Here is a 23,025-nt window from a genome sequence, read left to right on the forward strand (position 1 = left end):
TCTGGGATACTGGCCTTCTAGGCGGAAACTCAACAGCGTGCGCCACTAGGCAAAATGTGTTTTGATTGAAACAACACACAGGTATGCTTCAGTTTAACTCCATCTGCTCAAAAATTCAGTCACTGTACATCATTCAAAACACTGTACTTCGAAACAACACTGTACGTAACACAGGAAGATCTAAATGCATATTCCCATTAAACTGATTGAGATCAGATGATTGGCATTGATGGTTCATCGTAAAACATGACTTTTCATTCACAATTGACAGTGAGAAATGTGAAGGGAGGATGACGGCAAAACTGTGCGTCAAGCTGAGGTAAAGAAACACACGTGCGGAACGTGATACAGCTGTTTTGCTCTGGGGGAAGATTCAGTATTTATTTTTTGCTCCGTGGGTGTCCTGACGGCCAGAATGGGGGGGGGTACCTTTGGAACCGCAGCCTCCGTCTATAATTAAACACAAAAACAATGTTTTAGGTGAACATGTTGGACTGATCCTTAGCCCGAAAAATCTAGGAAATTCAAATGAGCACCATAGCACTAATTTCACTCATTGTCTTCCAGGGTTTTTCAGCACTCAGCTTTGACCCCTGCTACACCACTGTAGCTATGTTGGTCTAGTGTACTTCAAACAGGATGTACTCCACACGACATTCTCCTGGAACGGGTCTACTGTTATCTGATCCTTTCAGATCTACTCACAGGGACATGGGCTGAGCATTCTCCCATTACATTCCTTCCACCTTTCCATCCATCACTCTCAACCCGCTATTCTACAGGACTATCATTCACTAACACTGTCTGACCTCTCAACATGTTCTCAAATGAACAGATGATAAGGAACTGTTATACTTTATGAACTGTTTGTTTTAAAAAATATATTCTATTTTTTAAATATATCTGCATTTTATTGTCTAAATATGATGGTAAGGAAGACCAGCCCAAAATAGTATAGTTTAAAAATATTTATTTTGAAAATTGGAATGTGTAAAAAATATCTGAATTCGATTTTTAAAGAATAAAAGCAGTTGTTCAGTTCAGTGCCTGGCCCTCTTCCTCTGAGACTGCTGACGCTCTGGTTCCAAGCTGATGTTCACGTCTATCTGGGGAGCGTAGCGTCTACCAGCTGGGTGCTGGAGAAGGTAGGGCACCAGAGCTCCTCACAGTTGTGGCGGCGGGGACTAGCCTGTTTCAGTCGCCGGTGTACTTTGACCTGGCAGACCAGCGGCTCAACTGTGGAGTTGACTTCACCCTCTCCACACTGCTGCTGCTCCTCAGTTGGGAGGAACTGCGGTATGTCCTGGTGGAGCCTGGAGGTCCCAGTTCTGCTTCTGGTGGCAACCGTAGAGGGTGACTAGGACAGAGACACCATCCTGGGCGAAGGAGGATGGGGAGGAAGAGGAGCAGCTCTCCACCTTCTCACACTGCATTTCCTGAGGGAAAGAATTTCCCCCTTCACATAGCAGTCCTTCCACTGCCCGGAGGGCGCTACACTCCTCTGAAGGCAGTACTTTTCCATGATTGTAATGGTGATCCATCAAGAATCAAAATTCAGCTGAAGTTTTAGGTTTTAGGATAAATATTTAAAGAGTAATGTCGTTTCACAGCTAGTTCTGCTCTGTTTCCGAGTAGAATGTCACTTTGGGGGGGGGGGGGGGGGCTTGGTTGCCACATGCCAAGGTTCTAGAGAATGTTGGATGAGTTCTAGCCTAGAGCTACCGCCTAGAGTTTAAAAGTAATGTCAAAAGAGGCACCGGGGCACATAGAAACCAAAGGTTCCATTTGGATGCATTCAGTATTACATGGCTGCCAGTTCTAGAGTTAAGTAGATCAGTTGAAGTCTAATGTTTCAACAGTTGTATGTATTTGCTCTGTGGCCACCATGTGATACAATGTCAACATTCATTCTGAAATGTGTTACTGTTCAGCTCCACACTAGCCTCTCTCCTTCCTCATCCAGAAATCCTAATCCCCCAGACACTTCTGTTTATCCGAAAGTAATCAGTTTCAGTCACGTCAGGAAGTTCGTCGAAATACAAATAATGAATTGAAAAAAAGTTTTATGTCACTTGCCCGAATGAATACGACCATGGTCTAAGTTCTTTGGCCTGTCCTGTATCCCTAGGCCTCAGAGATGGCATCGTTCGTGCAGGCTAAGAGGGACCTTGGTTGTAAGGCCTCCCAGGTGACTGTGCTGGAGGAGGGCATCAACACTGACAACAAATGGGCTAAGGAGTTCTGGGACCTACTGGGGGGCAAGACCGACTACAGAGGTACATACGTGCTTGTTTGCATGCACACATATACACACACATACAGTGTGCTTATAAATTGTACACACACACCAGTAGATGTGCACACACGCAGTCTCTCTCTCTCTCTCTCACACACACACATACACACAGTGTACACTTACAACAATAAATAAATGTGCGTACTCGCATAAACACATTCTTGTACACACACACGGTGGACCAGGTCGTAAACATATCCCAGGTGCACACTTGAACACAGACCACACACAAACACACATTAGATGACCATATCTAATACACCTCATCACACACACCACCTTCCAACACCCAAAATACCACCTCCCCCTCTCAACACACACACACTTATGTCCATTTCCATGTCCATTTGTGTGCAGGTGCAGGGGAGCCGGAGGAGGATGAGCTGTATGAAAGTGGTGTGTTAGACTCTAATGGGGTCTACGGGCTGCAGGAGGGCAAACTGGTGCCCCACAAAGAGGCCTGGGCCTCCATCCCCAGTGTCACCCTGCTCAACTCTAAAGAGGTATACCCGTATGTGAAAGTGCGTGTGCGTTTGTATGTGTGTGTGTCTGACTTTCCTGATTCCCCCTCTCTCTAGGTGTTAGTGTTTGACTTTGGCAGTGAGGTGTACGTGTGGACGGGGAAGGACGTCCCCCTTGGTGACAGAAAGGTGGCTGTCCAATTAGGGAGGCAGCTGTGGAGCGGTTCTTACGACTACAGCAGCTGCAGGGTCAATCCCCTGGACGCCTGTTCAACCAATACTGATGTCCCTGAGTGAGTTGCAAGCTCTTAGCCTGCCCTTTTATACACGCTGTCCAATCACATCGCTCAGTTTTTGATGACCACAGGAAAATTTTAAAGGTCTTTGCCGGGTCATGCCACAAAAACATTTGGAGTTGCTTGAAGGGCTAGTGTTTGAAGGACCAGTGCTCTCATTTGAACTGAGTGCCACTACCCCGAATATGCAGAGGCAAAGGACTGTCTACACTAGAGTATGGCAGCATGTGTCTAGCATCTGTTTAGCAGTGATAAGTATTTGCAAATGTTGAAGTCTGTGTCAATGGGGCGAAGACACTTTAGATTAGGGCTGGGAATTGCCAGGGGCCTAACGATGATACAATATTATCACAATACTTAGGTGCCAATATATCTATTGCTATTCAGGATTTTATATGTGTTGCGATTCGATATTCCAAACATGTTGCTCTTGTCTGCTACAGAGAGACATGTCAAAGTTTCGTTGTAATATCATCAAATAATATTGCGTTATGTATTTGTATCCATTTTCTTCCCCCATCACTACTTTAGATGCACCGCACTGTGAGTGTTTTTGTTGGTGTCGTTTTCTCAATGTTTGTGTGTATGTGTTTTGTGTGTAGGCAGGGTGAGGGACGTCCCAGCTGGGCTCTGTTCGGCCGTCTGTCGGAGCACAACGAGACGGCTCTGTTCAGAGAGAAGTTCCTGGACTGGGCCGAGAGGAAAGAGGAGTCTGCCATGGATGAGGCCAAGGTATGGATCGGGGGGGGGGGGGGGGGCATGGGCTTTATCTCAATTGCTTAAACAACTGTCCTCAATCAAAATCAAAAACATAATAATTATTAAGTCCTCTTTACATCAGCAGTTGTCACATAGTGCTTACACAGAAACCGAGCCTAAAACCCCAGAAAGAAAGCAATGGGTTGGGAAAGACGGGTGAAAGCAATATGGTGCATGCTCATCGTTAGGCTGTCTTTCACCTCGTCAGTTCTTTTCAGATCAGTGCAGATGAGGAGACAGGGAGAAGAATGTCTGTGTAGCAAATGAAAAGCGTTCTATTATGGGGATGCAATTACCTTTTATTCTCTTTTTTTTCTCATTACAGTATTAAAAATAATAGATTAATAGAATCCGCCCTTTTCAGGCCCTTTTGTCACATTGGGTCGTCATGTTATGAGGCATAATCACATACTTAGCCATACAGTATACGGTCCCTTTTGTGGAAAGAAGAAAGAAAAAACGAACACCCATTTCCTCCTCTCTCATACCCATTTCCCCCTCTCTCTTTCTCCCCCTCCAGAGCCCTGTGCACTCTACCCTCCGCTCGCCCCTTGAGGCGGCCAAGCCCGACGTCTTAAAACCGTGCGACGCCAAGGCCCTGCTGGACAGTGTGGGTGGCCCCGTACGTAGCCTCCTGGAGGGCGTAGACGTTCAGCGTGGCTACGGGATGGTCCGAACGGAGGACGGACGCCAGGCGGAGCTCGCCACAGTGGCAGTGGACGCCTGGCATATCCGGGAGTTTGAGGAGGAGGAGCTGGTGGCGGCGAGCTTGGGCCAGCTGCACGAAGGAGACACCTACGTGATCCGCTGGAAGTACTCGGTCACCACTGTGGGTGAGTAATGTTGTCATACGAACGTCATAAAAATCTACTAAAGGTGCTGGGTGAAGGGCCACTGTGGGTGAGTCACGCTATTAGATGTAACGTATTGTATCTCTATGGGGGTAGAAGTTGTACAGCGGGTTGTTGAGAAGAGGGATATTTTTGCACGCTGTAGTTGTTCATAGTTCCAGACGCATGGAGGAAAAGACTATTGAGAAACTCCAGCTCACTGGTATTGTATCTTGAATATTTCAAAAACAATTAGTTGGATCCCATCAAAGTTTTGATCAATGCTTTACCAGGATTAAATACACAGTGATAGATACAGATGTTTTTGCCATATATGTGTACCCGTCGGTTCTTGAACAATAATATCTCATGAGCTGAATATAGCTAACGTCAGCCATTCAGCTAACGAAGTTAGTCCCAGATGGGTTTTCCAATGGAGCCCTCTTTGTCTGGAGAAGGAAATTAACCAGCGCTGTAGGAGCTGTATTTACTACTTTGTTTCAGGACAAACTGGATCACTCAGTTCCAATGTGGCAATCGTTTGCTTTCCAAGGATTATAGGCTCGAGGTGGCTTCCTTGATCACGCAGGTAGCCAGCCTACATAAGAAACTGGGGGAAACGCAGAGTGGAATGTTTACCGCTTGCGCATGTTGGATGTATTTCCGTCTTGTCGTTTGTCGTTATATCCGACTGGCCGGTGTTGCTCGGAGTTCGTTCGCCAGGGGAGCCCTTTCCTACCTCTCCTCCCCCATCTGATAGCTGAGTCGAAGCAAGATGGCGCATGGCAATCAATGATGGTCGCGTGTCACGAGCCGTGGAAGCCGAAGACAGTGGCATGCCGCAAAGCAGCCTACACTCCCAGCGAGAGGCCCTGGAGCCTGATCTTCCTTGCATCTTAGTCACTGGGGGTACCTGTGTCTGCGGCCGCTGTGCCTACTCCTATCCTTCCCCTACGATTTTGACGTCGGCGAGTGTCCGCCCTTGCTCTGGATCGTGCTGGGCTTCTCCATCTGTCAGAGGCCTGCGCCATCTTGTGAATTGTGGGAGTGGGCGTCCTTCTCGCCGGCCGTGATTTTGGGCAGCTCCATGGTAAGAAATGTGACTGTTTTTGCACCAGGAACTATGTCCTATGCCGGAGCATGAGTAAATGACATTACTAATCTGCACCCGAATGTACTACGGCAGGACATGGACATTGATTATATCGTAGTCCATTTGTATTTTAATGATATTACGAAGTGCAGCTCTGAAAAGTTGAAACTGGATTTCAGAGTTGATTGACTCTCTGCTTGACACTAATAAAATACCCATCATATCCGGCCCGGTTCCCTCTCTGAATTGTGGCATTGAACAGGATTATTTCTCCTCACAACTGGCTATGTGATTTTTGCAGCTTAATGGGTGTAACTTGTTGACAATGTTGATACCTTTTGGAAACCAAACACATTTTATAAAGAGGATGGGATCCACCCAAATAATTTGGGTTCCTGGACCCTTTCACAACATTATAAGGCTGCGTTGAGACAATGACTTATCAATCAATGACCCAAGCTCAGCTCAGTTAATCCCTACCATTGTGTTCCTGAGTCAACATAATGCTTTAACAAATATATATTATACCAAGGACATTGGTAGACATAATGTAAGTAACTTAATTGATGTCTCTCTAACTGCCCCGAATGCCTCTGCTGATCCAACAGCTATTGTATGCAGAAATCATGTCTATCGAACCCGATTTATGCTGTTAGCACTGAGGCATTGTGCCCTAGTAGGAAGTCTACTGTGTGCAGTTCACCCTGCACGAACATAAATAACATGAGAATGTCTAGTTCTGCAAAGCTTCCCAATGAAAACAAACATCCATGAAAAGTGCTCAAAATAGCCCACATTAACATATGCAGCTTAAGAAAACAAGGTTCATGAAAATAATAACTTGCTAGTAACAGATGACATTCATATTCTATCTCAAACTCACTTAGACAATACCTTTGTTACAGTGGTAGCAATGCAGGGTTATAACATTTATAGGAAATACAGAAATGCCAGTGGTGGAGGTGTTGCTGTTTATATTCAGAACCACATTCCTGTAAAGATTATAGAGGATCTCATGTTAAATACTGTTGAATTAATATGGTTACAGGTTCATCTGCCTCACCTAAAGCCCGTTCTTATGGGAAGCTGCTATAGACCACCAAGGGCTAACAGTCAGTATCTGGATAACGTGTGAAATGCTTGATAATGTATGTGATATCAACAGAGGTCTATTATTTGGGTGATTTGAATATTGACTGGCTTTCATCAAGCTGCCCACTCAAGAAAAAGCTTCAAACTGTAACCAGTGCCAGCAACCTGGTCCAGGTTATCAGTCAACCTTCCAGGGATAGTTACAAATAGCACAGGAATGAAATCATCAACATGTATTGATCACATCTTTACTAATGCTGCAGAAATGTGCTTGACGGCAGTATCCAGATCAATTGGATGTAGTGATCACAGTATCATAGCCATATCTAGGAAAACCAAAGTGTCAAAGGCTGGGCCTAATATAGTGTATAAGAAGTCATACAATAAGGTTTGTAGTGATTCCTATGTTGTTCATGTAAAGAGTGTGTAATGAGGAGTAAACAGACATAGCACTTGACACATTTATGAAATTACTTATGCCAGTTACTAATAAGCTAAATTACTTTAAAAACTGTTAAATCCCTGTGGATTGACGAGGATTTTTTTAATGGTATGGTTGAGAGGGGTGAGGCAAAAAGAATGGCAAATAAGTCTGGCTGCACAACTGATTGGCAAACTTACCTCAAATTGAGAAATCATGTGACTAAACTGAATTAAATGAAGAAGAAACAACACAATGAAACAAAGATAAATGACAAAGAATGATAGCACCAAAGCTTATTCATTCAATTACATTTTGGGAAAAAAGCTACTACAGCAACAGTTGTATAGTTACAGAATGGGTGGAAAGGAATGTTTGTCCTAAATATAAGCATTATATTTTGGACAAATCATTCACTAAACCCTAAACCTCAACTAAGTATTGTAATAAATAATGTGGAAATTGAGCAAGTTGAGGTGACTAAACTGCTTGGAGTAACCCTGGATTGTAAAACTGTCTCATGGTCAAAACATATTGATACAACAGTAGCTAAGATGGGGAGAAAACTGTTCATAATAAAGCACTTCTCTACCTTCTTAACTTCTTTGGGATAGCGGGCAGCATTTTCACTTTTGGATGAAAAGCGTGCCCAGAGTAAACTGCCTCCTACTCGATCCCAGATGCTAATATATGCATATTATTAGTAGTATTGGATAGAAAACACTCTGAAGTTTCTAAAACTGTTTGAATGATGTCTGTGAGTATAACAGAACTCATATGGCAGGCAAAAACCTGAGACAAAATCCAAACAGGAAGTGGGAAGTCTGAGGTTTGTAGTTTTTAAACTCAGCCCCTATTGAAGTTACAGTGGGATATTGGTTATGTTGCACTTCCTAAGGCTTCCACTAGATGCCAACCATCTTTAGAAACTTGTTTGAGGCTTCTACTATGAAGGGGGACTGAATGAGAGGGGAATGAGTCAGAGGTCTGCCAGCAGCCTCTATCTCAGTCAGGAGCATTCACATGAGAGGTAGCTCTCGTTCCATTGTTTTTCTACAGACAATGGAAATCTCTGGTTGGAACATTATTGAAAATTTATGATAACATCCTAAAGATTGATTCTATACATAGTTTGATATGTTTCTACGACCAGTAATATAACTTTTTGGAATTTTAATCCTTTGTTTACCAAACCCCCTACAAAAGGAGGTATATGGACATAAATGATGAACTTTATCGAACAAATCAAACATTTATTGTGGGATTCCGGGGAGTGCATTCTTTTTTTTATATATATATATATATTTTTTTTATTTTTTTTTGCATTTTCCAATTAACCTGTTAGGGAGGCTGCGAATTTTCGCAGCTTTTTGTAAAAAATCGCACAACATTTCAAAGTCCTGCTACTCATGCCAGGAATATAGTATATGCATATGATAAGTATGTGTGTATAGAAAACACTCTGAAGTCTCTAAAACTGGTTAAATCGTATCTGTGGCTATAACATAACGTGTTTAGGAGTAAAAAGTCCTCGAAAAACTGTTCACCAAAACCCCCCCCAAAAAAGTCATCTGCCAGTCAATGTATTGTCTAAGGCGACAGACAGAAAACGAGGCATTCAGTACAATTCCTACAGCTTCCACACGATGTCGCCAGTACTGGCATTTTTTCCCTGCTTTATCCTTGGTTAGATGACGTCAGGGCACTTCCTTTCTTGGAGCTCGCCCCAGGATGTTGTGAAATGGAAAACATGGACGATGATTTCAAGACTTGCTGCTATCGAATACAGATCGCCCCGTGATCAATTTTATAGATTATTAACGTTTGTTAATACCTAAAGTTGGTTTAGAAAAGTAGTTTGAAGTGATTTGTAAAAGTTTATAGGCAACTTTTGTAATTTTAAAAAGTGACGTTGCGTCTTGTAAAAGGGAGTATTCCTGGCTCAGACCGGTCTTCAGAAAATGACATTTTGCATATACAATGACTGATTTAATCGGGGAAAAAGACCCAATTGTGATGTTTATGGGATATATAGGAGTGCCAAGAAAGAAGCTCGTCAAAGGTAATGAATGTTTTATATTTTATTTCTGCGTTTTGGGTAGCGCCGGCTACCGCAAAATCTGTTGTTTAGGTGAAGGTCTGGTATTCTGGGGGGTGCATGTTATCAGATAATAGCTTCTCATGCTTTCGCCAAAAAGCATTTTACAAATCTGACTTGGTGGCTAGATTCACAACGAGTGTAGCTTTAATTCAGTACCTTGCATGTGTGTTTTAATGAAAGTTTGAGTTTTATCAAAAACTATAGGTGGCGCTCTAAAATTTCCGCTGATCTAATCCCGCCACAGGAGCTTAAGAACATTCAAAACAAAAGTGAAAAGATATTAGACAACGATAGGACAAAGTGACAGTATCAGACGAACGTAACAAAAATAAATTATAATAATAATTATATAAACAAACATAAAATAATTTAAAAAAGCGCCGTACTCAGATTATGCTTTTTCCGTAAAGTTTTTTTTATATCTGACACAGCGGTTGCATTAAGGACAAGTTTATCTAAAGTTCCATGCATAACACTTGAATTTTCATCAACGTTTATAATGAGTATTTCTGTGAATTGATGTGGCTCTCTGCAAAATCACTGCATGTTTTGGAACTACTGAACATAACACGCCAATGTAAAATTAGATTTTTGGATATAAATATTCACTTTATCGAACAAACATACATGTATTGTGTAACATGAAGTCCTATGAGTGTCATCTGATGAAGATCATTTAAGGTTAGTGATTAATTTTATATTGATTTGTGCTTTTTGTGACTCCTCTCTTTGGCTTGAAAAATTGCTGGGTTTTTCTGTGACTTGGTGGTGACCTAACATAATAATTTGTGGCGCATTCGCTGTAAATCTTTTTTTAAATCAGACACTGTGGCTGGATTAATGAGAATTGTATCTATAAAATGGTGCCTATTACTTACTTGTATGTTTGAGAAATGTATCTAGCGGAACCACGTTCCCAGACAGGTTAACAGCACTATCAACAAGGCAGGTCCTACAGGCTCTAGTTTTATCACACCTGGACTAATGTTCAGTCGTGTGTTCAGGTGCCACAAAGAGGGACTTAAGAAAATTGCAATTGGCTCAGAAAAGGGCAGCACGGCTGGCCCTTGGATGAACACAGAGAGCAAACATATTAATAATATGCATGTTAATCTCTCCTGTCTCAAAGTAGAGAAGGGATTGACTTCACCACTACTTGTATTTGTGAGAGGTTGAAAGCACTGAGCTGTCTGTTTAAACAACTAGCACACAGCTCAGACACCCATGCATACCCCACAAGACATGCCACCAGAGGTCTCTTCACAGTCCCCAAGTCCATAACAGACAATGGGAGGCGCACAGTTCTACATAGAGCCATGATTACATCGAACTCTATTCCACATCAGGTAACTGATGCAAGCAGTAGAATCAGATTTAAGACAAACATAGGCACAGCCACATGCATACACACACATGATAACATACGCACTATACACACACTTACATATGGACTTTGTGTTGTAGATATGTGGTAGTGGAGTATGGGCCTGAGGACACACACTTAGTGTGTTGGGAATTCTGTAATGAATGTATTTAAAATGTATTAATTTTTCCGGACCCCGTGAAGAGTAGCTGCTGCCTTTGCATAATACATACAGATAGCTTAGTATATATTACCCGTCTTAACCCGACAAATATTACATTACACCATTGATGTTGTAACTTGTATGTTTGTTTGTTTAATTATTTGTCCTCCAGTGGGTAAGAGGCAGAAGCCGGGGGAGCTGAGTAGTGGGGGTCCAGGTCGGGAGCGCAGCGCCTGTTTCTTCTGGCAGGGCCGTCACTCCAGCGTCAGTGGCAAGGGCACCTCCGCACTGATGACCGTCGAGCTGGGGAACCACAGGGGGGCACAGGTTAGTCCACAGCACCCAAAAGTGTCACTTGTGCAGGGATGCCTAACTATTACCCAGGAAAGTTACCCTCCTGCAGGCTCTCGCTCCAGCCCTAATCTAGCGCACTTGATTGTATGTATGTATTTGCTGTTCAACAGGACCTTGATTGATTGAATCCGTTGTGTTACAATGGGGTCTGTCTTTCTTACTGGTGGTTAGGTGTTGGTGGCACAGGGCAAGGAGCCTCCATGTTTCCTGCAGCTCTTCCAGGGAGGCCTGGTCATCCAAAAGGGTAGCAGAGAAGATGATGGCGTCAACAACACAGGTATATGCAGAGCTCTAAAGTCTGACCATTTCGTTCGCATACATGCTTCAATATTTTGCTGTGCGACCTGCATATTTTCATTTGGTAGCACCAGTGCACCTAGAAAACAAATTTCCCTGGTAATAATTGTTGTAATGATTAGTCTTCACTCACCTGTTGTTTTGGAGAGAAGAAAGCGAGCGCATATTTGTTGCCATCATGGTTATACCATTACGACAGCTTGTTTGTAGCCAAAACAGTTCAAAAGATTTGACCCCTATGATATGACTTATATTACCAACCTACTTCTTATGGCAGATCCTACACCTAGTAGGCTAAGGTGAGTCTCGTGTTCATATTTCAAAACCTCCACGGGCTTTTGGAGTTACCTAATAGCTACATAATAGGCTACACTTGATTTAGGCTACGTTATAGCACGCTAAATGTTTCTGATAAGTGATGAGCAAACAAATAGATAATATTCACCTCCACGTATTTGCCCAGCCAGAGATTAATTAACCAAATACAGACAAAGATTCAGTGGGACTAAATCCGATTGATTTATCAGACAACTCACGGGCTTTTGGTCGGGGGTAGCCTTGCCCCGCGAGTGAAGAGCGAAATAATCCACTAGGCTACGTAACACATAGCAAAATGTTTCATGTGCCTTAATAACAAACTCATAGGCTATCTGTAAATGTTAATGTTAATTACAAGCATAGTTGTTCTCGCAGAGAAACACATTATTCTTCCTGGCTAGCCTTGATTGGCTGACATAATGGCAGGGCTGGTCATGCCGGATGATGTGTTCTGATTGGCCATGCCACAGGCTACTGTCTGTAACATAATGGGGTCTTCCCTGAACAGTAGTCTACCGCAAATGTTTTTTTTTTAAGATAATAGGAATGGACAACTGCAAACGTGTTGCTACAGCTCTCAACAACAACGCTGCCCTGAATTTAACTGCTGTTATCGACAAAGCTCAGTGGGAGACTGTTGTGATGGACAATTTAATTTGACATCTTTTTACTGTGTAGATCAGCTTTAATATTGCAGATAGTTTGTGGCTTCCATCAATGTAACAGCATCATTTCCAGTCACCACTCCACAAATTTCTTGCTAACAAATTATAGTTTTGGCAAGTCGGTTAGAACCATCTACTTTGTGCTTGACACAAGTGATTTTTCCAACAATTGTTTACAGACAAACACACAAATAAATGTACAGTGGGTCAGAAGTTTACATACACTAAGTTGACTGTGCCTTTAAACAGCTTGGAAAATTCCAGAAAATGATGTCATGGCTTTAGAGGCTTCTGATATGCTAATTGACATAATTTCTGTCAATTGGAGGTGTACCTGTGGATTTATTTCAAGGCTTACCTTTAACCTCAATGCCGCTTTGCTTGACATCATGGGAAAATCAAAAGAAACCGGCCTAGACCTCTGGAAAAAAATTGTAGACCTCCAGAAGTCTGGTTCATCGTTGGGAGCAATTTCCAAACACCTGAAGGTACCACATTCATCTGTGCAAACAATAGTATGCAAGTATAAACACCATGGGACCACGCAGCCATTGTACCGCTCAGGAAGGAGACATGTTCTGTCTCCTAGAGATGAATGTACTTCGGTGCGAAAAGTACAAATCAATCCCAGAACAACAGCAAAGGACCTTGTGAATTTTCTGGAGGAAACCGGTACAAGCCTTTCTATTATCCACAGTAAAACGAGTCCTAAATCGACATATAACCTGAAAGGTCACTCATCAAGGAAGAAGCCACTGCTCCAAAACCCGCCATAAAAAAAGCCAGACTACGGTTTGCAACTGCACATGAGGACAAGGATCTTTTTTTTTTTAGAAATGTCCCTCTGGTCTGATGAAACATAAATGGAACTGTGCGGATATAATGACCATCGTTATGTTTGGAGGAAAAAAGGGGAGGCTTGCAAGCCGAAGAACACCATCCCTACCGTGACGCACGGGGGTGGCAGCATCATGTTGTGGGGGTGCTTTGCTCCAGGAGAGACTGGTGCACTTCACAAAATAGATGGCATCATGAGGAAAGGAAACTTATGTGGATATATTGAAGCAACATCTCAAGACATCAGTCAGGAAGTTGAAACTTGGTCGCAACTGGGTCTTCCAAATGGACAATAACCCCAAGCACACTTCCAAACTTGTGGCAAAATGGCTTAAGGACAACAATGTCAAGGTATTGGATTGGCCATCACAAAGCCCTGACCTCAATCCCATAGAGAATGTGTGGGCAAAACTAAAAAGGCGTGTGCGAGCAAGGAGGCCTATAAACCTGACTCCGTTACACCAGCTCTGTCTGGGAAGCTTGTGGAAGGCTACCAGACATGTTTGACCCAAGTTAAACAATTTAAAGGCAATGCTACCAAATACTAGTTTAGTGTATGTAAACTTCTGTCCCACTGGGAATGTGATGAAAGAAATGAAAGCTGAAATAAATCACTCGCTCTACTATTATTCTCACATTTCACATTCTTAACATAAAGTGGTGATCCTAACTGACCTCAAACAGGGAATTTGTACAAGGATTAAATGTCAGGAATGTATTACATTTATACTGTCTTTTCAATATATAGCACTCTTTTCATTACTCCAAAGGTCATCTCGAAGGCTCTTTAAAAACTAAATCTGAAGGAGGGATATAGCTAGTAGCTGGGCGATCACTTTTTTTATTAGTCACTTAGCACTACTAGAACAGATGCCTTGAGTGCATTAAAACACAGTGCTTGTGTTTACCACACGTTGTCTGTCTGTTTTGTGCCACTGAGCTCTTGTGCGCCTACTTGAATTTGTCCGTGCGTCTCCCTGTCCAGGCGGCTGGCATCTGTACTGTGTGCGCGGGGAAGCCACGGTGGAGGCTTCCCTGGTGGAGGTGGAGTGTTGCTGTGCCAGCCTGCGTTCCCGTGCCACCCTGGTTCTGCTGGATGCCCACCAGGGACAGCTCTACCTGTGGCACGGATGTAAGTCCCACGCCAGCGCCAGGGAGGTGGGTGCCAAGGCTGTGGAAAGGCTCAAGCAGAGGTGAGTATCCTATACCGTTTGTTTATGGGAGCGTCTGCAGTCTGCTTTATTTTAACGTAGCAACTTTTCAGCTCTGACCAAATGTAAAGCAATCACATTTGTTTTCAGGCTCTGACTAGTTTAGGCTCTGACTAGTTTGGTGTGCCGTTTGTTTAGTTTATGTATACAAGTTCATGTGTTTGTTAACGTGTGTGTGTGTGTGTGTGTGTCTACCAGGCATCCTTCTGAGCTGGGCCTGAACAGTAACAGCAGTCTGAAGGTGGAGGAGGTAGAGGAAGGCACGGAGCCAGTTGGGTTCAGGAATGCTCTGGGACAGCAGGACAGGAAGGCATACGACTGCATGCTCCAAGGTACCATACCACTTCTTACAGTAACATTTTCACACTCCTTATCATATCGCATTCTGACTATACTGTAACATACAATGCATTCAGACCCCTTGACATTTTCCACATTTAGTTCCGTTACAGCCTTATTCTAAAATGTATTTAAAAAATAAAATCCACATCAATCTACACACAATACCCCATAATGACAAAGCAAAAACAGGTTTCTTTCTTAAAAATAAAAAAATGAAATTTTACATTTACATAAGTATTCAGACCTTTTACTCAGTACTTTGTTGAAGCACCTTTAGCAGCGATTACAGCCTCAAGTCTTATTGGGTATGATGCTATAAGCTTGGCACACCTGTATTTGGGGAGTTTCATCCATTCTTCTCTGCAGATCCTCTCAAGCTCTGTCAATGAATGGGGAGTGTCGCTGCACAGCTATTTTCAGGTCTCATCAGAGATGTTCGATCGAGTTCAAGTCCGGGCTCTGGCTGGGCCTCTCGAGGACATTGAGACTTGTCCCAAAGCCACTCCTGCGTTGTCTTGGCTGTGTGCTTAGGGTCATCGTCCTGTTGGAAGGTGAAACTTCGCCCCAGTCTGAGGTACTGAGCGTTCTGGAGCAGGTTTTCATCAAGGATCTCTCTGTATTTTGATCCGTTCATCTTCCCCTCGATCCTGACTAGTCTCCCAGTCCCTGCTGCTGAAAAACATCCCCACAGCATGATGCTGCCACCACCATGATTCACCGTAGGGATGGTGCTAGGTTTCCTCCAGACATGATGCTTGGCATTCAGGCCAAAGAGTCCAATCTTGGTTTCATCAGACCAGAGAATCATTTTTCTCATGGTCTGTCCTTCAGGTGCCTTGAGGGCAAACTCCAAGCAGGCTGTCATGTGCCTTTTACTGAGGAGTGGCATCCGTCTGGTAGAGATGGTTGTCCTTCTGGAAGGTTCTCCCATCTCCAATGTGGAACTCTGAAGCTCTGTCAGTGACCATTGTGTTCTTGGTCACCTCCCTGACCAAGGCCCTTCTCCCTCAATTGTTCAGTTTGGCCAGGTGGCCATTTAAGAATGATGGAGGCCACTGTGTTCTTAGGGACCTTCAATGCTGCAGAACGTTTTTGTTACCCTTCCCCAGATCTGTGCCTCGACAAGATCCTGTCTCGAAGTTCTACGGACAATTCCTTTGACCTCATGTCTTTGCTCTGACATGCACTGTCAACTGTGGGACCTTATATAGACAGGTGTGTGCCTTTCCAAATCATGTCCAATCAATTGATTTTTACCACAGGTGGACTCCAATCAAGTTGTAGAAACAGGATGCACTTGATCTCAATTTTGAGTCTCATAGCAAAGGGTCTCAATACTTATGTAAAGGTATTTCTGTTTTTTATTTTGAATACATTTGCAAAAAAATCTAAAAGCCTGTTTTGCTTTGTCATTATGGGCTATTGTGTGGAGATTGAAGAGGACAAAAATGCATTTAATCAATTTTGAAAAGGTCTGTGGAACAAAAATATTGAAAAGGTCTGTGGTTCTGAATACTTTCCGAATGCACTTGCACAGGCTCCTTACCAAAACACAGACTCCAATACCATAGCAAACTGACTCCTCAAATCGCGCGTTACCGTAACGCGCGCGCCTTACCGTAACGCGCGCTCCTTACCGTAACTCGCGCTCCTTACCGTAACTCGCGCTCCTTACCGTAACTCGCGCTCCTTACCGTAACGCGCGCTCCTTACCGTAACGCGCGCTCCTTACCGTAACGCGCGCTCCTTACCGTAACGCGCGCTCCTTAGCGTAACGCGCGCTCCTTAGCGTAACGCGCGCTCCTTAGCGTAACGCGCGCTCCTTAGCGTAACGCGCGCTCCCTTAGCGTAACGCGCGCTCCTTAGCGTAACGCGCGCTAAACTGACTATATGTATTCACTATGTCACTTTAGATATTACCATCTGCCAGATAATTATATGCTGCTATTGTCCTGCACTAGCTTCACATCCAGCTTACCTCAGTCACCTGTGTTGATGTGGTTGTTTTTCACCTGTGTGGTGGTGTTTGGTCCAGATCCAGGGAAATACAACTTCACCCCGCGACTGTTCTGTCTGAGCGCCAGCTCGGGAGTATTTGAAGGGGAGGAACTGCTGAGCCCGGCCCGTGTGACTGGGGCCGTCATGGCCATGCCCTTCCTCCAGGAGAATCTATACTCTGTGCCACAGCCAGGTACAGACCCCAGATGGATAGCTCCATCTCTCGCGCTCTTCTTACTCATTATGTTTCTGTCCACAATATTTCATGCATGCATACGTCCTCTCTCCTTTCTACACCTCTCTGTCATTTAACTCCCTCCACCTCCCTTACTCTCTCTCCCTCCAGGCCTCTTCATGCTAGATAACCGTATGGAGGTGTACCTGTGGCAGGGCCGGCAGCCCGACGACGGAGAGTGTACAGGCTCAGCCAAGATCCGCTGGGAGAACCAGAAGAAGTGTGCCATGGAGACGGTGCTGCAGTACTGCAAAGGTCAGTCAGAGGTCACGAGAGAGAGGGAAGACGTTGACGGAGAGGTAAACAGAAGTCTAAGAGAAAGGAAAAGGAGACAGTTAAATCTTATGATCATTATTAGATGTATTAGATTCAGCAGAGGCTATATTGACACAGTGCTGTTAAGGTTTTGTGTATTCATATGTTTAAGTAGATGTAGTGAATATGATATAGTATTGTAGGTTACTTTTGATAATGTTGTATGTATATGAAGGTTGCGGTAGTTGAGTTGACTATTGATAATGTTGTGCTGTCGTATTTCAGAGAAGAACTCTCGCCGCCCCCCTCAGGCCTACCTGGTCCTAGCGGGCTCTGAACCGCTGACCTTCACCAACATCTTCCCCTACTGGGAGAGAGATCCCAACATCACCACCCAGGCAAGAGACTGATTGCCCTACTCCCCTACTAATACAATAATACCCTTCTAGTCAGCAATAATGTAGTTGATTGTGAGGGTGGGTGGGAATCTGGTGGTGGATTAATGTTACACTGGTAACCTGAAAAGAGATTGTATTAACAACAACAAAAATGTCATAAGCCTCCATGTTTGCCGTACAGTACATATTGTACAGCCCAAATTGTGAACACTGTTGTACTTTGACAGGGGAGGGGTTAGGGTGGTGCCTTCCCCTAATGTAGCATGTTGTGTTTTTCCTTTTAATTCTGAGTATGATAGGCTGTTGCTGACTATCTTGTGTGTGTGTGTGTAGGCGGAGGGGGCACGCAACAAGGTGACCCTGGTGCAGGACGCCCTGAACTGGCTGAGTAAGAACCAATACTCTGTGGAGGAGCTGACGGCCAAGCCTCTACCAGAAGGAGTGGACCCCCTCCGCCTGGAGATCTACCTTTCAGACCAGGACTTCCAGGTACAGGGACTTCCTGGAACCAGACGGGGGCTAGGTGGAACTGAAACTATTTAGCAGAGTGTAAAAGTTGTATTGATATATTTAAAAAATTAAAATAAATCTTTCATCGACACATTTACAACATTAAAAGACTATGTACAACCATCCAACAGGGCGTAAAAGAACACACAAAAAATCTAAAAGGAAAGACATCATTTATACTTAGATTAACAGTACATATGGCTTTACAATTGGAGCAAGGTTTTATTGTTTTGAAATATTGGTTAATTTAACACATAAAAGTTGTATTGATACATTTTGAGAGTGAACGGGATTGAGGTAAGCCGAGTGGTTAGACTCTGCACTGAATATACAAAACATTTAGGACACCTGCTCTTTCCATGACATACCGTAGACTGACCAGGTGAAAGCTATGATCCCTTATTGATGTCACTTGTTATATCCACTTCAATCAGTGTGGATGCAGGGGAAGAGACCGGTTAAGCAAGGATGTATAAGCCTGGAGATAATTGAGACATGGATTGTGTGCCATTCAGAGGGTGAATGGGCAAGGCTGAACATTTAAGTGTCTTTGAATGGGGTATGGTAGTAGGTGCCAGGTGCACCGGTTTGTGTCAAGAACTGTAACGCTGCTGGGTTTTTCACACTTCCCAATGGGTATAGGGAATTGTCCACCACCCAGCCAACTTGACACAACTGGGAATCATTTGAGCCAACATGGGCCAGCATCGCTGTGGACCGCTTTTGACACATTGTAGAGTCCATGCTTCAATTAATTAAGGCTGTTCCGTTTAACAAAACAAATTATAAATGATATTTAATCTATGAATAAATTATCTATAGGGAAACTGTTTTTCAACTTACATTTAACCACATACACACATCAATCTCGAACATGCACATTGTCATCTGTGTATAATTTGTCATAATTCTGAGTGCACTCCATGACTCGAGAGCTGTTTAGAGAACCCAATTGGGTTGTTAGCGAAAATGACACCCATTTATTCATATTACCGGAGTGCTTTGTCTGGTACCGAGGGAAAAAATAAACTGCTGCGACATAATGGTGATGAATATGACTGCTATCACACTTATTCTATTTTCCTATGAATGTCTGTTACAGAGGGTCTTGGAGATGACTCGCACCGAATTCAACGCCCTGCCAAACTGGAAACAGAAGAACCTGAAGAAAAGCAAGGGTCTTTTTTAAAAAGTTTTCCTTTTTTGTTGTTGTAAACAAACCAAAAAACAAGAGGACATTTTAAAGTCCATATGGCACCTTTTTCATACTGTTTTGTATTCTGGGGGAAATCATGTTGTTTTTTTCATGTAAACCGAAAGAACAAAACACATGTACAGACTTGTATCTGTTTTAAAACGGTAACCTCTTTTTAAAAATGCCAATTTTATAGACCTTTCCTACAAAGCAATATATTGTAGCCAAATATATACAGTATATGCAAGTGTTACCTTTTGGCAGCCAGGTTATTGTTAATTATAGTGAACTATATATGCCCCTGAATTATAAATATGTATTATAAATGTCTGTTCTTACATGTGTACTCTAGCATTGTCAATTCTGTCAAGAGTGGGAGATTGTCTTTGTGTCTGTTGTGTTGAATGGCTGTGATCAACAAAAACACTCGAGGGTCATTCATAAACTGAACCATCACCTAAAAGTTGCCACCAGTTTTTAGAGAAGAAATACTCATTAGCCATTCTAAGTTAGAGGCAATCTGCAGTTGCCACATACATAATGTTTTTATATATACCCATTGATTCATTAAGACTATCATTTACGAATGCCTCATTAGCTTTGTTCAACTGTCATACCCCATTACAACCCAAAATATAAGCTTGTTTTACCTAATGTTTGTAAACAACATAAATGTCAACAAACACTTTATCGCCTCAAACCATGTTTTAAACTATCATTTTGATATCATGGTCCATAGCTTTGTCTATGAATTTGAGAGTGGTTACATTTCTTCAGCCCCATCCCTCAGCTTTTTACCAAAACACTAGTGGGGTGCATCTTTGTTAACTGTTCAATCTGCAGTTGAAACAATAAGTCTCTTTGTGGTGGTTTCTCCAACAGATCAAGCCTAATCCTGGACTAAAAAGCATTTAATGGAGATTCTCCATTGAGATAGATTTTTAGTCCAGGACAAGGCTTAATCTGTGTCCGGGAAACCGCCCCTTGAGCTTTCAGGTCTCTCTTGCAAAAGTGATTTTATCTCATTGAGACTAACCCGTATAAGGGGTGGCAGGGTAGCCTATTGGTTAGAGCGTTGGACTAGTAACCGGAAGGTTGCGAGTTCAAATCCCCGAGCTGACAAGGTACAAATCTGTCATTCTGCCCCTGAACAGGCAGTTAACCCACTGTTCCTAGGCCGTCATTGAAAATAAGAATTTGTTAGTTAAATAAAGGTAAAATAATTAAAGATTAAATTAAAAATTGGTTAATACTAAACGGTTAAAAAAAATAAACGGGTGCTAGATTTTTTGTGGGGTTTTAAGTGTTATGAATACAGTTACACCCTAAGAGCCGGTTTCCTGGACAGTTCTGTACTAAAAACCTCTTTCAATTGAGAATCTCAAATTATTTTTGGTCCAGCACAACGGTTAATCTCTGTCCGGGAAACTGGACCCAAATCTTTGGAGCGACTGCATGTGTTTGCCAATGGTGTGACTGCTTCTCTAGGACCAAACCTCTGACTGTATTGTACCTCTTCACTATGAATTTCTTGGAGTGTGTGGTGGATGAGTAAGAGTTACAGTGCCAAGTGAAAGCCTACAAACCCTTGCACAGTTTTCACATTTTGCGCCCTGAAACTGAAATCCCCCCAAAATATTCAATAAGTATTTTTTCTCACTGATCTACACAACATACTCCCCCATTTTCCAAGAGAAATTTCATTTGAATTTTTCCATTTTTTTCCATTTTTATTCACACCCCTTGATGTGGCACATCTAAATACGTTTATTTGGAAATTATCTTCATACAAAATCACACATTGTTGAATGAGGTCCATGCAAAAGTTGTGGTTTTCCTGATTTAAGAACAACTTTCCCTGTCTCTGTAAGGTCCCTCAATTGGATAATGAATGTCAAACAGTGATTCAACCTCCGAGCCACACCCAATGAGCTTTAAAAGCATGTCTGGGATACATTTTTGGACAGGCATAGATCAGGGGAGGTTTAGAAATGATTCTAAGCCACTGAATATACCATTGAGTGTTGTCAGGATCTCGTCACGGTATCTCTATGCATTCTAATTGCCATAGATGATAAAATGCAATCGTGTTCGTTGTCAGTAGCTTACAGTATGCCTGCCCATACCATAGCCCCACCATGGGGCGCTCTGTTCACAAAACCGGGATTCATCAGTGAAGACACACTTCTCCAGCATTGCTGTGGCCATTGAAGCTGAGCATTTGACAACTGAAGTATGTTATGATGCCAAACTGCAGTCAGACAAGTCCCTGGTGAAGGCCACGAGCACCCAGATGAGCTTCCCTGAGACGGTTTCTGACAGTTTGTGCAGACATTTTTCGGTTGTGCAAACCCACGGTTGTATCAGCTGTCCAGGTGGCTGGTCTCAGACGATCCCGCAGGTGAAGAAGCCGGATGTGGAAGTCCTAGGCTGGCATGGTTATACATGGTCTGCGTTTGTGAGGCTTGGTTGGAAGTACTGCCAAATTCTCTAAAACAACGTTGCAGGTGGCTTATGGTAGAGAAATTAACATAAAAGTATCTGGCAACAGCTCTGGTGGACATTTCTGCAGATAGCATGCCAACTGTATGCTCCCTCAAATGGACACATCTGTGGCATTGTGTTGTGACAAAACTGCACATTTTAGTGGCCTTTTGTTGTCCCCAGCACAAGGTGCACCTGTGTAATGATCATGCTCTTTAATCAGCTTCTTGATATGCCACAACTGTCAGGTGGATGGATTATCTTGACAAAGGAGAAATGCTCACTAACAGGAATGTAAACAAATGTGTGTGCAGAATTTGAGAGAAATAAGCTTTTTGTGCTAATGGAACATTTCTGGGATCTTTTATTTCAGCTCATGATACTAACACTTTACATGTTCCATTGATAGTTTTGTTCAGTAAACTTCTGGTGTTCCAAAACGCTGTGATGCTGCTGGTCTGATCGAGGCTAGGTTTTTAGCATCCTCATGATGGGTATAGGGCAGATTTGAATATCATGTAGCCTAAAACTTTCGATGTTACATTAAGCTGGGTGAATGGAATATGAATAACAGTCATCCAATATGCTGTAATAGAAATAAGGCCATGCTCATAAAACATTTATTTTAATAATTGTCCTCCCTAATCAAAATTGCACCTACCGCCACTGACCCAGACACTGCAACATTCTGGCTGTCAATCCTAACTGTGATGTGAGAGAGAATGGAAACTGCTCAGGGACATCACTATGGGGTTTAAGATTGTTTTAAAATGGCCGCAGAATTCAATGGCTGAGCTGAGAGAACAGTGCATGGATCAACAACATTACATTCACTCCACATTACTGGCATGTATGATGAAGTGAAAAGAAGGAACCCTGTGTTTAAAAAATCGAGGCCGTTAAAGCTTGAATCTGCATTACAGTAGGTGAAACAGTGCCACTGGTCGCCCCAGGCTCCATTTATCGTTTTTGATTTGTTTATGAACCGAGGAGTATACAGCATCTTGGTAAAAAACAAATCGCAGTACATACTCTTCTGTTCTATCGCGGG

At 42.9% G+C, this 23,025-nt stretch overlaps 1 protein-coding gene across 4 annotated transcripts in view; it reads left to right on the forward strand.

Annotated features, from left to right (window-relative positions):
• svild (supervillin d) overlaps nt 1-19,834 on the forward strand; it is a 108,851-nt gene extending 89,017 nt beyond the window's left edge. For all 4 annotated transcript variants that reach the window (XM_029629662.2, XM_029629661.2, XM_065008036.1 and 1 more), the window contains exons 17-30: nt 2,129-2,276; nt 2,654-2,799; nt 2,875-3,050; nt 3,656-3,785; nt 4,333-4,645; nt 11,048-11,202; nt 11,401-11,506; nt 14,332-14,539; nt 14,756-14,889; nt 16,935-17,090; nt 17,244-17,387; nt 17,673-17,785; nt 18,119-18,274; nt 19,398-19,834. In XM_029629662.2, coding sequence (XP_029485522.1) covers nt 2,129-2,276; nt 2,654-2,799; nt 2,875-3,050; nt 3,656-3,785; nt 4,333-4,645; nt 11,048-11,202; nt 11,401-11,506; nt 14,332-14,539; nt 14,756-14,889; nt 16,935-17,090; nt 17,244-17,387; nt 17,673-17,785; nt 18,119-18,274; nt 19,398-19,484 — 2,172 coding nt within the window. In that variant the 3' untranslated portion in view covers nt 19,485-19,834. The remainder of the gene's footprint in view (nt 1-2,128; nt 2,277-2,653; nt 2,800-2,874; nt 3,051-3,655; nt 3,786-4,332; nt 4,646-11,047; nt 11,203-11,400; nt 11,507-14,331; nt 14,540-14,755; nt 14,890-16,934; nt 17,091-17,243; nt 17,388-17,672; nt 17,786-18,118; nt 18,275-19,397) is intronic.
• Nucleotides 19,835-23,025: the final 3,191 nt, after the last annotated feature.

Source organism: Oncorhynchus nerka, linkage group LG23 (assembly GCF_034236695.1).
Source record: "Oncorhynchus nerka isolate Pitt River linkage group LG23, Oner_Uvic_2.0, whole genome shotgun sequence".
NCBI lineage: Eukaryota > Metazoa > Chordata > Actinopteri > Salmoniformes > Salmonidae > Oncorhynchus > Oncorhynchus nerka.